Below are 19,483 nucleotides of genomic sequence, written 5' to 3'. Positions count from 1 at the left end.
TATTTTAAACTGGCAGAGATTTTCGATGTTAGTTGCATATTGTAGCGAAACAGCTGTGCTTTTAATTGTGCCATATGCATTTCGTATATAATGTACAACGTAGAGGTAGCAACACAGTCAAATTCACATTTTATATTTTCTACAACCCCTTGGACTACCCTGTCCGGATTTGGCCCTAATAAATTATGGTAACCCTAATTATATTGCAATCAATTTTGCGATTATTTGTCTGGTGAAGCTGCCAAAATTGTCCTACTGTCGACCAAGAAGAAAAGAAAGTTGATGCAAGAAGAAATAGACGAATTTGGAAGTTGAAGTTAAATTATTGATAAATACTTTAAAAATCATATTAATTTTATACTTAGTTTAATGTCGTAAAATAAATATTTTTCATTATCATCAAAATATGAAGTTTAAAAAGTTTAATTTCCCTCAAACGTATATTCTTATCGGATTCAAATTTTATAAATATATCATTATATTTATCATAAGCAACAATTAATTCCATTACTTCAAGCTTTCAAAAAGATTTTTTTCCTAATTTTTATAATACCAGGTAGTTTTTAGGGGTTAAATCAAATTAAAAACTTGTTTGTATCAGGCATTTTATATTTAAATAATATATATTTTTTCTATTTAAGATTAGGGCAGTCAATGAGGGTATTTGGCTCCGAATTCCATCCTACTAGATCAATTTACTTGATATTTTCACAGTAAGTAGGAAATAGCTCAAGAAACAAAGTCTACCCAATGCCGATGTGCGCTTTTATATTGGGGGGTGGTTCCCACCCCTTCTCGGGGGTGAAAAATGTTTTTTATATTTAAAATAGCGACGGATCAGGCTAGAGAACCTAATTTTAAGCAAAAACTGTTCTATAATTATTTTTTGAAAACTCAATACTTTTTGAGTTATTCGTGGTTGAACATTAGCCATTTTCATTGAAAAATGTTTCGGACGGATTTTTGCGAATACCTTAAAAACTATGCATCTAACAAAACAACTATATAAAATATTTCTGTAGGTTATAAAAAAAAACAAAGAGATTCGTTCCTTCATAAATCTTCTAGTTAAAATACAAAGAGGGATATGGTAGGTAAGAAAAGTTTGTTTTTTTGCTGCATGCTCAAATCGATGTATTCAACTTGAAATAACAGAGAAACTGTCGATTTTAAGTGTATAATGATACTAATAACTTTTGTAGTGCTTGAAAAGACCTTTAAAACGAGCAATACTAAATGTCGATTACCTTCAAACTAAGCGAGATATTCTGCAAAAAAGTTGATGAACAATGTATTTTAAGAAGAAATGAGAAGTATATTTAATATTTAACCCCTCATCCATCAGAATTTAAATACATCGTTTTCCTTCTACAATACTTTTTATTATAGTGTTATTTATATGTTCAAAAAGTTGGACTGGCTTAAAATGAATGGTTTTTGAAAAAAAAAATAGGATCAAGTTATAGAGCGCATTTTTAAATTTTCTTAAAAATCTTCCTTTTCCTCCTTGTAACTCGAAAAAGATAAGAGATACGAGAAAAAGATACCACACGAAAATGTAGGGCTTTTTCAGATAAAAATTTCCTTTTTATTTTTCATTACTGTATCTCTTATCATTTTCAAGTTACATGGAGAAAAAGGAAGATTTTTAAGGAATTTTAAAAATGCGCTCTATAATTTGATCTTTTTTTTTTCAAAAACCATTAATTTTAAACCCGTCCAACTTTTTGAAAATAGAAATAACACTATATTAAAAGGTATTGAAGAAGGAAAACGATGCATTTACATTTTGGTGGATGGGGGTTAAAATTACTTCTCATTTTTTCTTAAAATACATTAGTTATCAATTTTGTTTGCAGCGTATCTCACTGTGTTTTCATGTAATGGACCTTTAATATAGCTCATTTTAAAGGTCTTTTCAATCACTACAAAACGTATTAGTAGCATTATACACCTAAAACCGACCGTTTCTCTGTTATTTCAAGTTGCATACACCAATTTGAGAATGTACCAAAAAACAAACGAATTTCACAAAAGTATTATGTTTCAATGAAAATTCCACACCTGTAATTTTGAACCAATCAAAATACGTTATTTTGACAGATCACCATGGCAACGGAGGTATTTTATCGGAAATTTTTTGCTCGTGGGGTACCCAACAGCGAATTATAGTGGAAATTTTTTGACGTTTACAATAACAGAACATTTTTGACAGACTGGTTTTTATTTGTTTACATAATTTAAAATAAAACGCCAAAAAATAATTTTCTATCACTTGTAGTTACTCAAAACTTATGTAAAATTGAAGAATATACTATTTTCTATCTTGAAATGGTATTCCCATGCAACTACAATGAGTAGAAATTACGAATTTGAAAGCCTAAATAATTGCTGACAAAGCTATGGCGCGCTATTAATCTGTTCATGCAGCTTTGGATTTTCAAATGCAAATTTGGTGTGGAATTTTCTTACCGAATACCACGCGAAGTCAAATTAATATCCGGAAATTTTTTTTTGATCATGAATATTTTTAGAAAATTTTCAAAATATTCATGATCTCAAAAAAATTTCCGGAAATAATTTGACCTCTAGTGGTATTACTAGTGAAAATTTTTTGCTCAATTAGAAATCCAATGAAATCAATTAATTTGTGGTCATCTGATTGAATACAACCAATAAAACCAACATTATACTGAAAACAGATCCCATGGGCTGTTTTCACTCAATCATGTAGCTATGGATACCTACATTTCGTTTCATTTCGATTTTGACATTTCAAATATTCAATATTTCAAAATGTCACGATTTGGTTGTAATACTGATGAGAATATTAATGCAATTATCGAATCAAATATACCAAAAAATACTGTTTACAGTAAAAAATTTGTATGGAAAGCGTTTATGGACTTTTGCAATGATAGAAAATATGAATTAGATGGAAATCGGACGGTGGAAGAATTGTTAATTGCACATTTAAATAAATTGTTTCTGCTCTGTATTTTTTTTCATAACCAGCAAAAAATTTTCTATCCGAATAACCCTCGAACATTGATAAATGCTCAAAAATTTTTTAACAACTTTCTTAAGAACAACTTTTGACTGTATGTAAGCTTTGTCCATAAAATTGTAAAAATTTTCAGTGGCAATAAAGCATATTTCTATTCTATTCTATTCTATTCTATTCTAAGCTTGCTGCTTACAGGCAACAGACCTCCGCCTACGGCGTCGGTCTGTTTCCAAGCAACAAGCTTTCGAAATCTGTTATAAAATTTTTTCGAACAATTATCAATGTCCTTAGGTTATTACTACTGAAAATTTTTTGCTCAATTAGAAATCCAATGAAATCAATTAATTTGTGGTCATCTGATTGAATACAACCAATAAAACCAACATTATACTGAAAACAGATCCCATGGGCTGTTTTCACTCAATCATGTAGCTATGGATACCTACATTTCGTTTCATTTCGATTTTGACATTTCAAATATTCAATATTTCAAAATGTCACGATTTGGTTGTAATACTGATGAGAATATTAATGAAATTATCGAATCAAATATACCAAAGAATACTGTTTACAGTAAAAAATTTGTATGGAAAGCGTTTATGGACTTTTGCAATGATAGAAAATATGAATTAGATGGAAATCGGACGGTGGAAGAATTATTAATTGCACATTTAAATAAATTGTTTCTGCTCTGTATTTTTTTTTCATAACCAGCAAAAAATTTTCTATCCGAATAACCCTCGAACATTGATAAATGCTCAAAAATTTTTTAACAACTTTCTCAAGCTTGTTGCTTACAGGCAACAGACCTCCGCCTACGGCGTCGGTCTGTTTCCAAGCAACAAGCTTTCGAAATCTGTTATAAAATTTTTTCGAACAATTATCAATGTCCTTGTGTGGTATTATAATATCACCCTGTACAAAAGATGTTTAAAACTCATTCAAAGTCATTAATCCATGTAGTATCTGTTCTTGGATTCAATAACCGCAAGTAACATTGAATTGTCATGTTTTGTTATTATTTAAATGTGTATATAAACATTAACTCGGTCGAGAAAGATTATTATAAGTATTGATGTAGTTGGAAGGTATTCACGTATAGGATAGGTCAAGTTAATATTGTAAACAACTTATGTAGTGAATCATCGACTTCGAATTAAATATAATGTTATCGGAAAACCTGAGTTTTAATTAATTGGGACCAGAAGGCATAACATCACACTATTTAATACACTTGGGTTATTACTACTGAAAATGGCCAATTTTCAACCACGAATATCTCAAAAAGTATTGAGTTTTCAAAAAAAAATTATAGAACAGTTTTTGCTTAGAATCAGGCTCTCTAGCGAATTCCGTGGTAATTTAAACCAAAAAATGTTCCACCCCTAAGAAGGGGTGGGAACCACCCCCAAGATAAAAGCACACATCGGCATAGGGTAGACTTTGAATTAGGAGATAAGTAGAGGCTAGGCCCAAAATTTTATTAAAATCCATGCAGTAGGATAGAATTCGGAGGTAATATCCTATTCTGGCTCCCATTGACTGGCGTAGATCGAAAATAAAATGATTTCATAATCTGTCAGCCATTTTTTTAATAACTGTATAAGTGGCAGTTTTAAGGGTAGTTTTATAAAAATATCGAACTATTAGTTACATTGCAAAAAAATCAACAAAAATTTAAGATGTTTAAAAAACATATCTATTGCTGATTTTTGGTGGTTGCATTATTAAATAAATTAAGTGTCAGATTTCTTATACTTGAAGGAAAAAAATTATCCTATTACGATCCAAAATAAAATTTTCATGTTTTTCGACCATATTTTTTAAATAATCTTTGTATAAGGGGTTGTTTTTAAGGGTTGGTGAGCTGTAAAATATTAAAGTCATGATTCAAAACAATCAGCATTTAACATATATTATTTGAACATAATTATAGCCCATTGCCCATTTAATTCGTTCATTTTCAATTTATTGGAGTATGGGGTAGTTTTCACCCCTTAAAAATAAAAAGCATACTTTGCGACCAAGTCAGGTTTGAAGAGTAGGGTAAAATGAACTTAATTCCAAATTTTGAAAAGGATTGATGCAGGCAATTAGAATTGCGAGGTTTGGATCCATTTTAAGCTTGAATGATTGTACTATAAGAGTTACTGTCTATTTACAGAGACAATGGGCTGCTTTAAGTCTATAAATAGTTGATGTAAATTTATGCCATGTTCGTAGCAGTTTTCAATCAGTTATGTTAATAGGTGAATGGTATCTATAGTCGATCTTCTTTTTCTGAAGTCTTGCTGATATATAATATTATCCTAAGGTATTTTCGGTTTATTTATCTAATAATGACCAGAAAAAATGAATACGGAGCAATTTCGTAACTTTCATCTGTAGGTACATATCAAACGAATATCATTTGTATTAATTTGATAAGGTTGATAATAAATAAATTCGAACAATTGAAAAACACATACCTTTGCAAATGCAAATTCAGACCAATAAAATATATTGAATATTAAAATGTATGTAACTATCTAGGAATATAATTAACTCTGCCTGTTATGTTTCAGAAAAATGTTGCGGCAGTTGATGTTGCTCCTTGTAGGAGCTGTTGCAGTAATGGCACAAAGAAGGTTAGCTCTTCCTGATCCCAGGAGTTGTGCAAACAGTAAGCGCTGATATAATTTTTATTAATAAGTATTAACATATTATCTACCATTGTTTATACAGTAATAGTTGGTCAGCCCAATAGGTAAATTTGTTTGATTGGAATTAAGACAGTCACCCACCATTTCTGTCAGGATCCCAACGTCACGCGTAACTAAGATACATTCAAAATGCATAGACACCAAATTCGATACGATCCTTTTCATAACACCCCATCTCGCATACATATTAAGAAAAATAAATATATGGAAGAATATATCATTGAATTAATGATCTCATGCTACTCTACATTATACATGTAATAGCATGACATCATTATTTCAATTTCTAAATATATTCTTCCATATTATATTTATTTTTCTTAATATGCATGCAGGTGGTAGTTTGTAAAATGTGTTTAGCATGACTTAATCGTGCTAAACACATTTTACAAACTACCACCTAGACGCCTGTATACGTGGAAATCACCTAGAGACAAGTTAAAGAAAATACGCGGAAAAACTGTAAAAGAAACATGACATGAGAAAACTGAAATGTAGCGTAGTAAAAGAAATAGTCAGCAAAATATTAAATAAAAAATTCAAAGAAATCGATAATACAATGGAAAGTACAGAAGATAAAATAGAATCCCTTAATAAAACGATAGACGACATTAAAGACAATTTTATGAAGAACGAAGAAGGTAAGAATAAGACATGGATGACGACAGAAATTCTGCAACTAATGGAAGAAAGAAGGAAAAGCAAGAACGATAACTCCATGTATAAAACATTACAGCGAGAGATACAGAGAAAGATCAGAGAAGCCAAACAGAAAGAACTGGAGAAAAAATGCCAAGAAATCGAAATTCTGCAAAGTAAATACGACGACTTTAACGTGCATAAGAAAGTAAGAGAAGTTACAGGCAAATGTAAAAACAGAAGAATAAGTAAACTTGTTAATGACAATGGAGAGATAATTGTGGACAAAGAGAGTATCAGTAATACCTGGAAAAATTACATACGAAATTTATTTTTTGATGAGAGGGAGAACCAGTCCCCAATACCTACGGAAACAGGATCACCTATACTAGTGGCAGAAATAAGAGCAGCCATAATATCACTAAAATAAGGTAGAGCTCCAGGACCAGACGGAGTACAATCTGAATTTCTTAAACTTCTTGATGATGAATCTATACGAACACTAGGTAAAATCTTCAATAATATCTATGACACAGGCAATATCCCAAAAGATTGGCTAGCATCAGAATTTATTACCTTACCAAAGAAACGGGGAGCAAATAATTCGGAGAATATAGGCTAATAAGTCTAATGAGCCATACATTAAAACTTTTTCTTAAAATTATACATCGTAGAATATACAAGCTATGCGAAGAGAGAATACAAGACACACAGCTCTGATTCATGAAAGGCGTAGGTACAAGAGATCCACTGTTTAGTCTACAGGTTTTATTTCAAATATGCAGAGATATGACTTGCGATATTTACACCTGTTTTGTGGACTTCCAAAAAGCATTTGATACAGTTCAACACCGAAAAATGATGGATGTTCTAACAAAAGCCCAAATGGATGATAAAGACCGACGTATAATAAGTACAAAATTTATACTTGAACCAATCAGCCACAATAAGAACGAATCTTGGAGGTGAACCAACGGAAGCGATCCAGATTCTATGAGGCGTTAGACAAGGTTGTATACTTTCACCTATATTCAGAGGAAATATTTAGTGAAGCCTTGGAAAATTGCGAACATGAAATATTTCTAAATGGAGAACGCCTAAACAGCATCCGCTATGTAGACGACACCGTTGTTGTTGCAGACAGTTTGAACAGTTTACAGCAACTAATAAACAAAGTAAATGAAGTAAGTGAAAGATTTGGACTTCAAGTAAATATATCAAAAACTAAATTTATGATCATCAGCAAAAATAAAACTAGAGACGCCCAAATACTTATCAATAATACACCAGTGGACCGAGAAAAACAGTATAACTATCTTGGAACAATAGTAAACGAACAATAGGATCACTCACAAGAAACAAAATGTGGAATAGAGAAGGCTAGGAGTGCATTCAATAACATGGCCAGACTCTTTAAAAGCCACAACCTTAATCTGGAGATAAAAATAAGGCTCCTACGATGTTATATCTTCTCAATATTGTATTACGGAGTTGAATCCTGGACACTCACTGAAGCAATGGAGAAAAAAACTTGAAGCCTTCGAGATGTGGCTATACAGGCGAATCCTAAGGATATCATGGACGGACAAGATAACCAACGAGACCGCATTACTAAGAGTGGGCAAAAAAAGAAAGGTGATGTATACCATTAAAAGGAGAAAGTTATAATATCTCGGACACAATGAGAAACGGCACTAAATACAGATTACTGAAGGTAATCCTTCAAGGTAAAGTATTCGGAAAGCGAGGAATTGGGAGAAGAAGAATATCATGGTTAAAGAACCTGGGGAAATGGTTCTCCACAACAACAACTAATATATTTAAAGCATCAGTTAATAAAATAATTATAGCCAGAATGATCACCAATATTCCAAACGAATAGCCAGTAAAAGAAGAATATGCATGCGAGTTGGGGTGTTATGAATAGGATCGTTTCCAACTTGGTGTCTATGCATTTTGGATTTATCGTAGTTACGCCTGACGTTGCGTCCCTGACAGAAATGGTGGTGACATCGGGTGACTGTCTCATTTAGAATCAAACAAATTTACCTACTGGGCTGACCAATTATGTATTACTGTACAGTGATGAACGAGCTAATAACCGGCAAAATAACGCAAAAGATGGAAAACATATTAAGTTGTGAGATAAAAAGAAATGAAACTGGTATAGTTGGGAAATTTAGCGATAAAAACGTATTAATTTACCTTCTATTTATTGTCTCCTACCTTTAAACGTATCGGACGAGTTTGGCAACTGCCAGTGTGACAGTGACAGTTTTAGTTGACATACTCCCCTGATTAGGGATGGGAAAACCTACCGGTTTTAACCTAAAACCGGTTTTTTTACTTCGCAATAACCGGTTTCACCGGTTATTTTTTTGTCCCGGTTATAACCGGTTTTTCTTTTTAAAGTAAAAACCGGTTATTAGGTTTTTACGGTGATTAGGATTAGGTTAGGTATTATTTTGGATCCCAATCATAATTATTATTCTTAAGTAATTATTCCAAACAAAACCATAATTCAAATTTTATTTTATAAATACAGAAGCAAATTGAAAGTGCAAACTCACATCAGCCAGAAACAATTAAGTTTTATTATAATATTTCGTTGAAAAGGTATTTGTAATCATCATATTTACATAAGAAGTGATCTGGTTGAAGTAGACGCAAACGTCATCTATTTTTCACACTTGACTCTTGACATTGAAAGTGGGTAAATGACTTTTTCTGGTTATCAAAAGTAATGTTCTGACTATAAATATCGAATTACCGATTACGAATACGGATCTCCAAGGATTTCTCTACCTTTTCAAAACGATACACCCATACAGGAAGTATTAAATGAGTTAAAATGTACCTATTATACAAATATACAAACGTGTTAAAAGAAATACATGATAAATTTTTTTTGATGGTAGTAAAAATAAAAGATAAATTGCATTATCCAATTTATTTTTAAGTAAAATATTTATGATGATATTATTTTTTTTTAAATCCCATTTGAAAGAGTCTGGGAAATTTTTTGTTGTAATGGTTGGGTTAAATTGTATATTATTGCAATATGTATATATTAATCTTACGGTATATTATATTTAATAACAATCAATAGATATATAATAATAATAAAATAATAAATAAATATAATAATTAATAGAATAAAATGGTTTTATTAAAAATTGTGTTTTATTTATATTGATATCGATGTTCTTTCGATAGTACTAATTTTGATCATATTGATATCGAGTATCGAGTCGAGTGGAGTATCGCAAACTAAAGTGCATTGCAAATTTAACATTGTAACCTATTGGATTAAAAAAAACCGAAAACCGGTTTTTGGAAACACCGGAAAAAAACCGGTATAACCGAAAACCGGTGTTTTGTCAAAAACCGCCTTTCATACCCCTGATACGTCTAAAGGTGGGACACAATAAATAGAAAGTAAATTAATACGTTTTTGTCGCTAAATTTTCCAACTCTATTAGTTTCATTTTTTTTTATCTCACAACTTAATATGTTTTCCATCTTTTGCGTTATTTTGCCGGTTATTAGCGCGCTCATCACTGTTTAAACAATGGTCGCATTCAGGAGACGAAAAAGTGAGGGAGCGGTTCCGGGTGGAGCGGTAACAGTTGTGTTTCGTCTTGTGAACGCTCCTCTCCCTAAATTCGTGACAGCCTATCACTTTCTGTTGTATGTGAAGGTTTTTTACTTCATAATCATGGTCAAAGCTCAGGATTGTTTACCATCTGCGCTATTTTCCAATTGATAATTAGTACTTGACGCCATCTTTCAACAAGTCTATTGACAAATTCACAAAAGTAGCATACGTTGGACGGAGGTAGCGGAATTAAAATGAGCTCACTGTCATGGCGACCGTTCCGTAACACGTTCCGCAAGTAGTGTCACATTCAGAGAACGAATTCCCAACAGTTGCGGAACCGCTCGGTCACTTTTTCGTCTCCTGAATGCGACAATGGATATTACTAAGGTTCTGAAACTGTTTTCTTGTGGCATGTTTAATTTAGTATTATGTTTATATGGAATTAAGCCACAATTGTTGCTGTAATGAAAAATACATTTTTTAATTAACTATCTATTGTTTGACGTTTCAATTTCCACTCTGGAAATCGACCTCAGAAAATTAGGTTTAAAATTCTGCGAAAATTCTCATAATCTGATCTTTTTAGGTTATGTGTACCTATTTTCCTTACAAATGTAATTTTGGACTCCACCTTAAGGACCATAGCTACAGTTGAGTCCCTGAATCTTTACCCGTGTCACTTACTGTCACTTGTTGCGTTTAGTAAATTTGAATTTTCGACTTATCATCGACTTATTTCGTATGCTTTAAATAATGACGCACGGGTAAAGATTCAGGGACTCAACTGTATCTGTGGTTGAGAAAACCTTGTTTGAAATGGTATTACTGCCATCAGGGATATCAAATTATGACTGTTTTTGTTTATTATTTTTTGTGTTAGTTTATTTGTGTAATTAAACTAATCAAAATCAAAAATGAACAAAGATCATACAGTCGAACCCGCTTAATGGAATTTCCTTCGTGCCAATCAAAATTATTCTTATAATCGAGATATTCTAATAACCGATCATTTGTGGCTAGTAGAAACGTTTCGGGACCTCAAATTTCTATGCCTTAAACCGGGATATTCCTATAACCGGTATTCTAATAAGCGGGTTCGACTTTATTTTTAATTTAGATTAAACTTAGATTAAATTTAAAAATTTGATATTGGAATTTAATTTTAAATTTTATTTTTTTCAAAAATCACACCTACGATGCACATTAGACGTCGACTTTTATATACAGTGTGTTTCGTTAAGAATATCCAATCTCTGAGTTGTAGATTCTAGACCTCAAAATTTTAAGATTTAACCCAAATCAATTAAGTTACAAGGTGTTTTATTTAAAAATTTTAAAACTATTTTTACCCCGTAATTTAAAACTATTTGACGTATCCTTATCATACTTGACAGAAAGTGTGGCTTCTATACACCCTACTAAATTAGGATTAATGAACGTTTCTAGCTACTACCAGAGGCGTACCATAGGTAGTGTGACCAACTCCAATTTAGTCGAATCCGGGAGAAGGCGGAAAAAGTACCTGCAATCCGGGACTTTTCAATGAAAATCGGGCCATTGTTTTTTTTTCGGAAGACGATAATTAAAAAACTTCTTCTTCTTCTCGTTGTCCTTATGCCCAATAAGAGCGTCGGACTTTGCTATAACCTATCTATCTTTTACCCATTTCTTCCACGCCTTCCGGTCTCCTGCGATTTCCTTCATCTGTTGCACTGTTTTCCCTCTCTTGGTCCCGATTTCTTAGATTTGTTCCATCCACCCCTTTCTAGGTCTGCTCCTTATTCTTTTCCCCTGTCTTTTCACATCTGTCACCTTCTTTACTAGTCTGTTCTCGTTCATTTTAATTATGTGTCAAAATCAATTTACTTTTTTTTCCATTTTTTCCTTATTGGTTCCTATCTTAGCATGTTTCTGATGTTTTCGTTCTTTTCCGTGTACAGTTTCGTCTTTCCAGCTATTTTTCTCATCTAATTCATTTCTGCTGCATTTATGGCACTTTCATATCTTTTATTTGTAACCCATGTTCCGCTTACATACATAGTTGGGATAAAGTATGGAACCAAGCAAATATCTTTGAAACGAAAAGAACAATATTTATGAAACTTTGCATGCAAGTACAGTGACGCAAAAGGCATCTGATGCCATATTTTTTGTTACTACTCCACTTCCGGTTTCACCGGAAATACTCTTAACTTATTTACTTTGGGACCGACCATTAATCACGTGATGTTTTTTTTGGCATTTTTTAACCCCCCATCCCCTTGGTGATACATGGTGAGGCTTTAGGCGAACCGCCCCTCCACCCCTATATCACGTGTATTTTTTAGTATCTACAAAAATCTATTTTTAGGTATTTATAAAATACACGTATCTATAAGTATCATCTAATTTTATTATACAAAATTAAACCCACTGAAGAATTAAAACTGACCTAGCAACCCTGTTTACCCATGTGTTCAGTGACAAAACAACAGAATAACTGACAAGACTACCAATTCATCAGATAGGTAATAGGTATAATAAATACATCATGTACAGACTGAAACCTCATAAATAAAATAGAAGACGGCGATAGGGTCAGTATTCCTAGTGGAAACACATGGTAAGAAACAAAACACTTCGCAAGTGTCCCTTCTTATCTTTAAGATAATTAACCGTGAAGAGTAGGAGGTATCCCATGTCGCTTTTAATTAACATCCAATATTAATAAAACTATTTATAGAAATTTGGGTGAAAGGAAAAAAATAATGTGTTGTTGTATTGTAGAATATTATGAATGAAAAATTAATTTTCTTTATCAGTCACACCAATGCCACTTTCGATTTTTGTTCAGGGGTGACGAAAAAATAAATACACGTGATGTATTACTACACCCCCCCCCCTTGTGATGTTTCGTGAGTTTTTATGGACCCCACCCCCTTTCGAGACTCACGTGATTAATGGACAGCCCCTTTAAATGGGACATCCTGTATATTTTTGCAGATTTTAAAAGAACATATTATTTTTAATTCATACATACCAAGTTTGGAAGAAAAAACTATTAAAACAAGAAATAAATCTCTTTAAAGTTAAAAAATAGGTTAATTTATTTACGTTAGACCAATGATATTAAACATTAAAAAAAATTCAAATGTTGAAAATATTTGCTGTGTTGAAAATATTTGCTGTTCACCTCCTGATAACGTGCAAGCCTATAAATAAATTCGTGAGTCACTTTTTGCCAGATTTCTCCACGTATTAGTTCACATTCATCAATTATTCTTTGTCTCAAAAAAAATCTTAACGGGTTGAGGTCCGGAGAACGAGCGGGCCACTCTATGAATCCCCTACGTCCAATCCATCCATTTAGAAAATTCACTTTTAAAAAATGAAAATTCACCATAACCGATTATCATTAATATTTCAATACGATCTTTTTCACTTAAAGGAACCATTTTTAATACAACTTATTTCTGTCAATTATTTCAGTAACAGTTTTACCTACTATACTAAATTCAAATAAGTCATGCAGTGCATGCAAACAACGATTTTAGTCTACAGTATAGATGGTACTCGTTAATTTCCTACTACGTTATATTAATACAAAAAACTATCTACAGACACTTTTAAACAAATTTTTTCTACCAAATTTGGTATATATGACTTAAAAATAGCAAATTCTTTTAAAATCCACAAAATATACAGGGTGTCCTATTTAAATTAAATAAGTTAAGGGTATTTCCGGTGAAACCGGAAGTGGAGTAGTAACAAAAAATATGGTAACAGATGTCGTTTGCGTCACTGTCCTTGCACGCAGTTTCATAAATATTCTTCTTTTCGTTTCAAAGATATTTGCTTAGTTCCATACTTTATCCCAACCCAGTATGGGTATAGTGCTACTGTGATGGTATTATGTACATGTATTTTTGTTTCCTGGATGATTTCCCTTTTCCCAGTATCGTATTATTAATCGCATAATATATTCTCGTAGCTTTCTTTGTCATATTTGCAATTTCTAGACATGTAAAATGTAAAAGAACCTACGTCAGACCTGTGAGCGAGAAAAAGACAGAACACCTCCATAATCCCAAAATACTCCCAAAACAAATCAACAGAATCATTCCTGCGAACAATTCTTCTGTTGTACGGGACTACAACCGATGTTGCCAACCGTATCGATGTAACATGCCAACTATCTCATAGGAACTAGCATAGGCGTAACCAGGAGGGTTTGAAATATTTAAATGTCTTTCGGTTTAATATATATATATATATATATATATATATATATATATATATATATATATATATATATATATATATAGTGGTTTGAAGTTTCAGCAATTCGGTCATGTGAAATAAAAATATATATATAAAAATGTGAAATAAAAATATTTGTACAAATATATATATATATATATATATATATATATATATAAAATGATGTTGGATAATCGAGTACAAATATAAAAATAAATAAGCAAAATCATTGGCTAATACTCGTAAAGTGAATGTGAATTTAGTTGGAATTATATAAAATGATGAAGGGTCATCATTCCATACATTTCTGTGCAACTATATATACCGGTGTTTCGGCCTATTTGGGCTTCGTCAGTATAGTGTAGCAAGTTAAAAAAGTTAACAAACAACTTTTTTAACTTGCTACACTATACTGACGAAGCCCAAATAGGCCGAAACACCGGTGTATATAGTTGCACAGAAATGTATGGAATGATGACCCTTCATCATTTTATATAATTCCAACTAAATTCACATTCACTTTACGAGTATTAGCCAATGATTTTGCTTATTTTTATATATATATATATATATATATATATATATATATATATATATATATATATATATATATATATATGAAAGGAAACGGCGATTGCATTTTATTTCACTTCGACCACCACCGATATTCTACACGACGTGTTTCGAGCTCATGTCAAGCTCTCGTCAGGAACATCTAGGTGGATGGTCGAGGTGTAAGAAAATGCTTTTGGCCTTTCTGGTAATAATAAAATAACCAGACTTCAGTACACTTGGTACGACATCTATATGAATTAAACGAAAAAATTTCTCTGATATACAGAAGAAATCTTTTCCGTAGCGGACGCGAAAATGTAAATTTCAAAGTCTTCATAAAAGACGATGAACGGCAAAAGACACCTCTTTGTGTCACAGATTTGTCTACAAAGCCACGTTATTCGCTACACATTCGTCAATAACGGAGAAAAACCGTGATATGAAAGGAAACGGCGATTGCATTTTATTTCTCCGTTATTGACGAATGTGTAGCGAATAACGTGGCTTTGTAGACAAATCTGTGACACAAAGAGGTGTCTTTTGTCGTTCATCGTCTTTTATGAAGACTTTGAAATTTACATTTTCGCGTCCGCTACGGAAAAGATTTCTTCTGTATATCAGAGAAATCTTTTCGTTTAATTCATATAGATGTCGTACCAAGTGTACTGAAGTCTGGTTATTTTATTATTACCAGAAAGGCCAAAAGCATTTTCTTACACCTCGACCATCCACCTAGATGTTCCTGACGAGAGCTTGACATGAGCTCGAAACACGTCGTGTAGAATATCGGTGGTGGTCGAAGTGAAATAAAATGCAATCGCCGTTTCCTTTCATATCACGGTTTTTCTCCGTTATTGACGAATGTGTAGCGAATAACGTGGCTTTGTAGACAAATCTGTGACACAAAGAGGTGTCTTTTGTCGTTCATCGTCTTTTGTGAAGACTTTGAAATTTACATTTTCGCGTCCGCTACGGAAAAGATTTCTTCTGTATATCAGAGAAATCTTTTCGTTTAATTCATATATATATATATATATATATATATATATATATATATATATATATATATATATATATATATGTATATATATATATATGAAATAAAAATGTATACCATTTTATGGTATACATAATGTAAACTTAGTCTTTTATAAATTAAATATTTGATTAGTCACTCGTATGATTTGACATATATCTTATAAGTTCTAAAGTATGAGATTAGAATAGAAAACTATTAGTATTTGACAAAATCAGTTAGTTATAGGTTACTATACCTAAGCTGTATGAAATCCTAAGAAGCAAAAACATCGACAGTCGCGACATTAACATCATATCCAGGTTGTACTGGGGACAAACAGCAAAAATCAAGGTTGATAATGAGTTAACCGAAGAAATTGAGATTCGTCGAGGTGTGTGTCAGGGTTGTGTGCTTTCTCCACTACTATTCAATATATATACATATAGCGAAACAATATGTCAGGAAGCGCTCCTAGAGCAAAACATTGTTATGAACATTAACGAAGAGTTATTAACAATATACGATACGCTGATGACACGCTAATAGTAACAGATAACCTAGCTAATTTACAGTATTTGATGGAAAACATTAACACTCATACCAATATGTAGATATGGTCTAAAACTGAACATCAAAAATACTAAATTCATGATTGTAACAAAGAAGCTATACATCAATGTGAATTTAACCATAAATAATCAGCCAGTTGAAAGAATTACGTCCTATAAATATTTAGGGGTTTGCTTCACTGATACTAATGACCAGAAAAGAGAAATCAAGATGCGAATAGAGATAGCTAGACAATCGTTTGTCAAAATGAAAAAGTTCCTATGCAGCCGGGACATAAATATAAACTTAAGAACGAGAATGTTAAGGTGCTATGTTTTGTCCGTTATGCTGTACGGCATGGAAGCTTGGACACTGAAAAAGATAAACATCAAAAACATTGAGGCATTCGAGATGTGGTGTTACAGGAGAATGTGGAAAATACCATGGACAGAAAAAGTAACAAATCAAGATATTTTGCTGAAGATGGGGAAGGAATGCAAAGTCATAAAAACCATACAAACGAAAAAACTGGAATATCTAGGCCACATAATGAGAGGAGAAAAGTACTCTCTGCTAAGACTCATAATCCAAGGAAAAATCTCGGGAAAGAGAAATGTGGGACGTAGGAGGATTTCCTGGTTGCGAAATTTAAGGGAGTGGTATGGGTGCAGTTCAATACAATTGTTCAGAGCTGCAGTCAATAAAGTTAAGATTGCTGTGATGATGGTAGCCAACCTCCGATAGGAGACGGTACTGCAAGAAGAAGAATAGGTTACTAATGGTTACAAAACCAGTGCAAGTATAAATGATTTGTGAAGGTTGCATAAAAAACCGTAACAATATTAAATACATACAATTTAAAAATTAGTAATGTATCACACTTTAAAAATAATGATATTTTGTTTAAAAAGTGGCTAAATTTTTCAAACTTAGTATGTATTGATGTATTGGGTTTTGTATTTAATTTTTTGAAAAAGAAATCAATAATTTCAAAATATCATTTTGTATTATTCATAATAATATAATCCAGTGAAACATGAACGATGAACAAATCGGAACAAGTCATACTCCAAGTGTGGGAACGAAAAGTCCTCAGGCAAATATTTGGAGAAAAGCTATGGAATAGAATGTGTATAAAAAGACCAAATACAGGAAGCAGCATATTTAAATGGGAAGCTTGGTTCTGTTTCGATTCAGATGTGTTCATGTAGCCCCACTGAAGAGGTCTGAAGAGATCGAAACGGGCGTATGGGGATGATGGATCATCTCTGAGCTGAAATGAAACATACGCTTTTTCTAATTTTTCATTTCACTCATATTTTGAGTACACGGAATCAAGTTTCGTTGGAATTTTTCCTAGACGAATATAAGAACTGCATATTGACTGCATATTATAGAGTCCCTTTCGTCTTCTTTATTCGCCGTCTCCTTGCCTTATAAATTATAAAAGGCAGATATTAAGGATGTTACCAGAAAGTGGATTTCACGAGAATTTTCAGATTTATTGTTTAGATCTGGGACTTGTCATTTCTCTTACGCAATACGCAGAATTATTTTTATAATTCTGCTTAAATATGCAGATTGCTTTCGTTTCGATTCAGAGGTGTTCATGTATCCCCACTGTAGAGGTCTGGAGAGACCGAAATGGACGTATGGGGATGGTGGATCATCTCTGAACTGAAATGAAACATAAGCTGTTGTTAATTACTACACAAACAATTTATAATTGATATTAAAACCACAAAAACAAAAACTACGCTGATAATGGTTTTTAGAAATTAGAGTGAGGGGCCCTTTTTATAACTAAAGCTTATCGAAACAGCAACAACAACAAGCACATTTTTTCCAAGCAATTCGTTAGCAAACTATGGTACAACCGAAAATAGTTTAAAAATTATAATGACTTCTAAAATAAATTAAAATTACGAGGTGACCCTAATTTGATGCTCGGTGGTATATATTGATTTTATTATTAATATGGTTCGAAAACTGATAACTTGTGGCATGTTTGGATTAAATATTATGTTTATATGGAATTAGCTCTAGTTAGGTTGTAATTAAAGTTACATATTTTTACCTGAAATACTTAACGTTTTTATTTTCACTTCGGAAATAGTCAAAAGTTATTAAGAATAATAATCAGTGGCGGCTCGTGGCCTTGGAGACAGGGCCGGCAAGGTTTTTTTTTTGTCTCCTCATATAGGTATACCATCAAACTAAAAGACTTAAATCACCATAGGAGATTTTGTTGTTTTTTGTTTTTTTTTTTTATTTGACATTCTCTCTTGTTTCATGGTGTTTCGACAATACGTGTTGATTCTTTTGAGACAAGATAAATCCCGTTTATTTGAGGCAGAAATTGGTGGGAATGAGAAAATTGATGAACAGTTTGTTGTAATGAATTGCAGTACTTACTACATAGAATTATACATACATATTTTGTAACTTATCCCACTTTCTGAAAATATTTGGATCGGCATAATTTTTAAGTACCTAACTTGTAATAATAAATATCTTGGAAATTCTTTGGCAAAGGGAACTTTTAAATTTTGAATCGTAAAAAAGGTCAAAAATTTGCAAATCTTCGAAAAACGAGTATCAAAATTCGAAAAACGAGTATCTATTTGCATATAATAGTAGATATCCAAAATTTCAAGATATCCCTACTCGTTTTTCGAGATATGTATCATGTCGGTGTCTTTTTTGGGATAGTTCGGAAATATCAAGCGAATCCAAAACGTCACTGCGTATATATTGGAAACTACTATCATTACGGAAATCTCTGAGATTTTGCACCAGCTTTTGTATTCTATTTTTGGAATTAATAATATCAGTTGACTGGTTTTGAACAACAATAAATATCTTGGGCAAACTCTGTCTTAAAAATATTTAAAAGAATATTAAAAGAGTAATCATTTAATAAAGTTCTCAAACCGATTGCTTCACGGATCGAGGTATCGCCGCTTTCAAAATCGTCGCCTTCGATAATAAAATCAAAAACTTTCAAAAGCTGTTCACGAAAATCTGCTATAGATATTAAAACTACTAGAGATAATCTGCTTAGATAAAACTAACCGAGATTTAAAATTTCATCGCGTCTGACAAACTGTTCGCTGTTTTTTCGAAACAAATTTGTTCTAAATCAGTAATCCATTTAGGTGAGCTAAACTGGC

At 32.2% G+C, this 19,483-nt stretch overlaps 1 protein-coding gene across 4 annotated transcripts in view; it reads left to right on the top strand.

The window, feature by feature from the left end:
• LOC114337618 (uncharacterized) overlaps positions 1–19,483 on the top strand; it is a 178,744-nt gene that overhangs the window by 68,723 nt on the left and 90,538 nt on the right. For 3 of the 4 annotated variants that reach the window (XM_028288111.2, XM_028288113.2, XM_028288112.2), the window contains exon 2: positions 5,572–5,669. In XM_028288111.2, coding sequence (XP_028143912.1) covers positions 5,576–5,669 — 94 coding nt within the window. In that variant the 5' untranslated portion in view covers positions 5,572–5,575. Of the gene's footprint in view, positions 1–643; positions 714–5,571; positions 5,670–19,483 lie in introns of those variants that run through there. The other variant, XM_050656060.1, reaches the window with a different exon arrangement.

Source organism: Diabrotica virgifera, chromosome 7 (genome assembly GCF_917563875.1).
Source record: "Diabrotica virgifera virgifera chromosome 7, PGI_DIABVI_V3a".
Lineage (NCBI taxonomy): Eukaryota > Metazoa > Arthropoda > Insecta > Coleoptera > Chrysomelidae > Diabrotica > Diabrotica virgifera.
The sequence above is the reverse complement of the archived record's forward strand: the minus strand, read 5'-3'. Positions and strand labels throughout refer to the sequence as shown.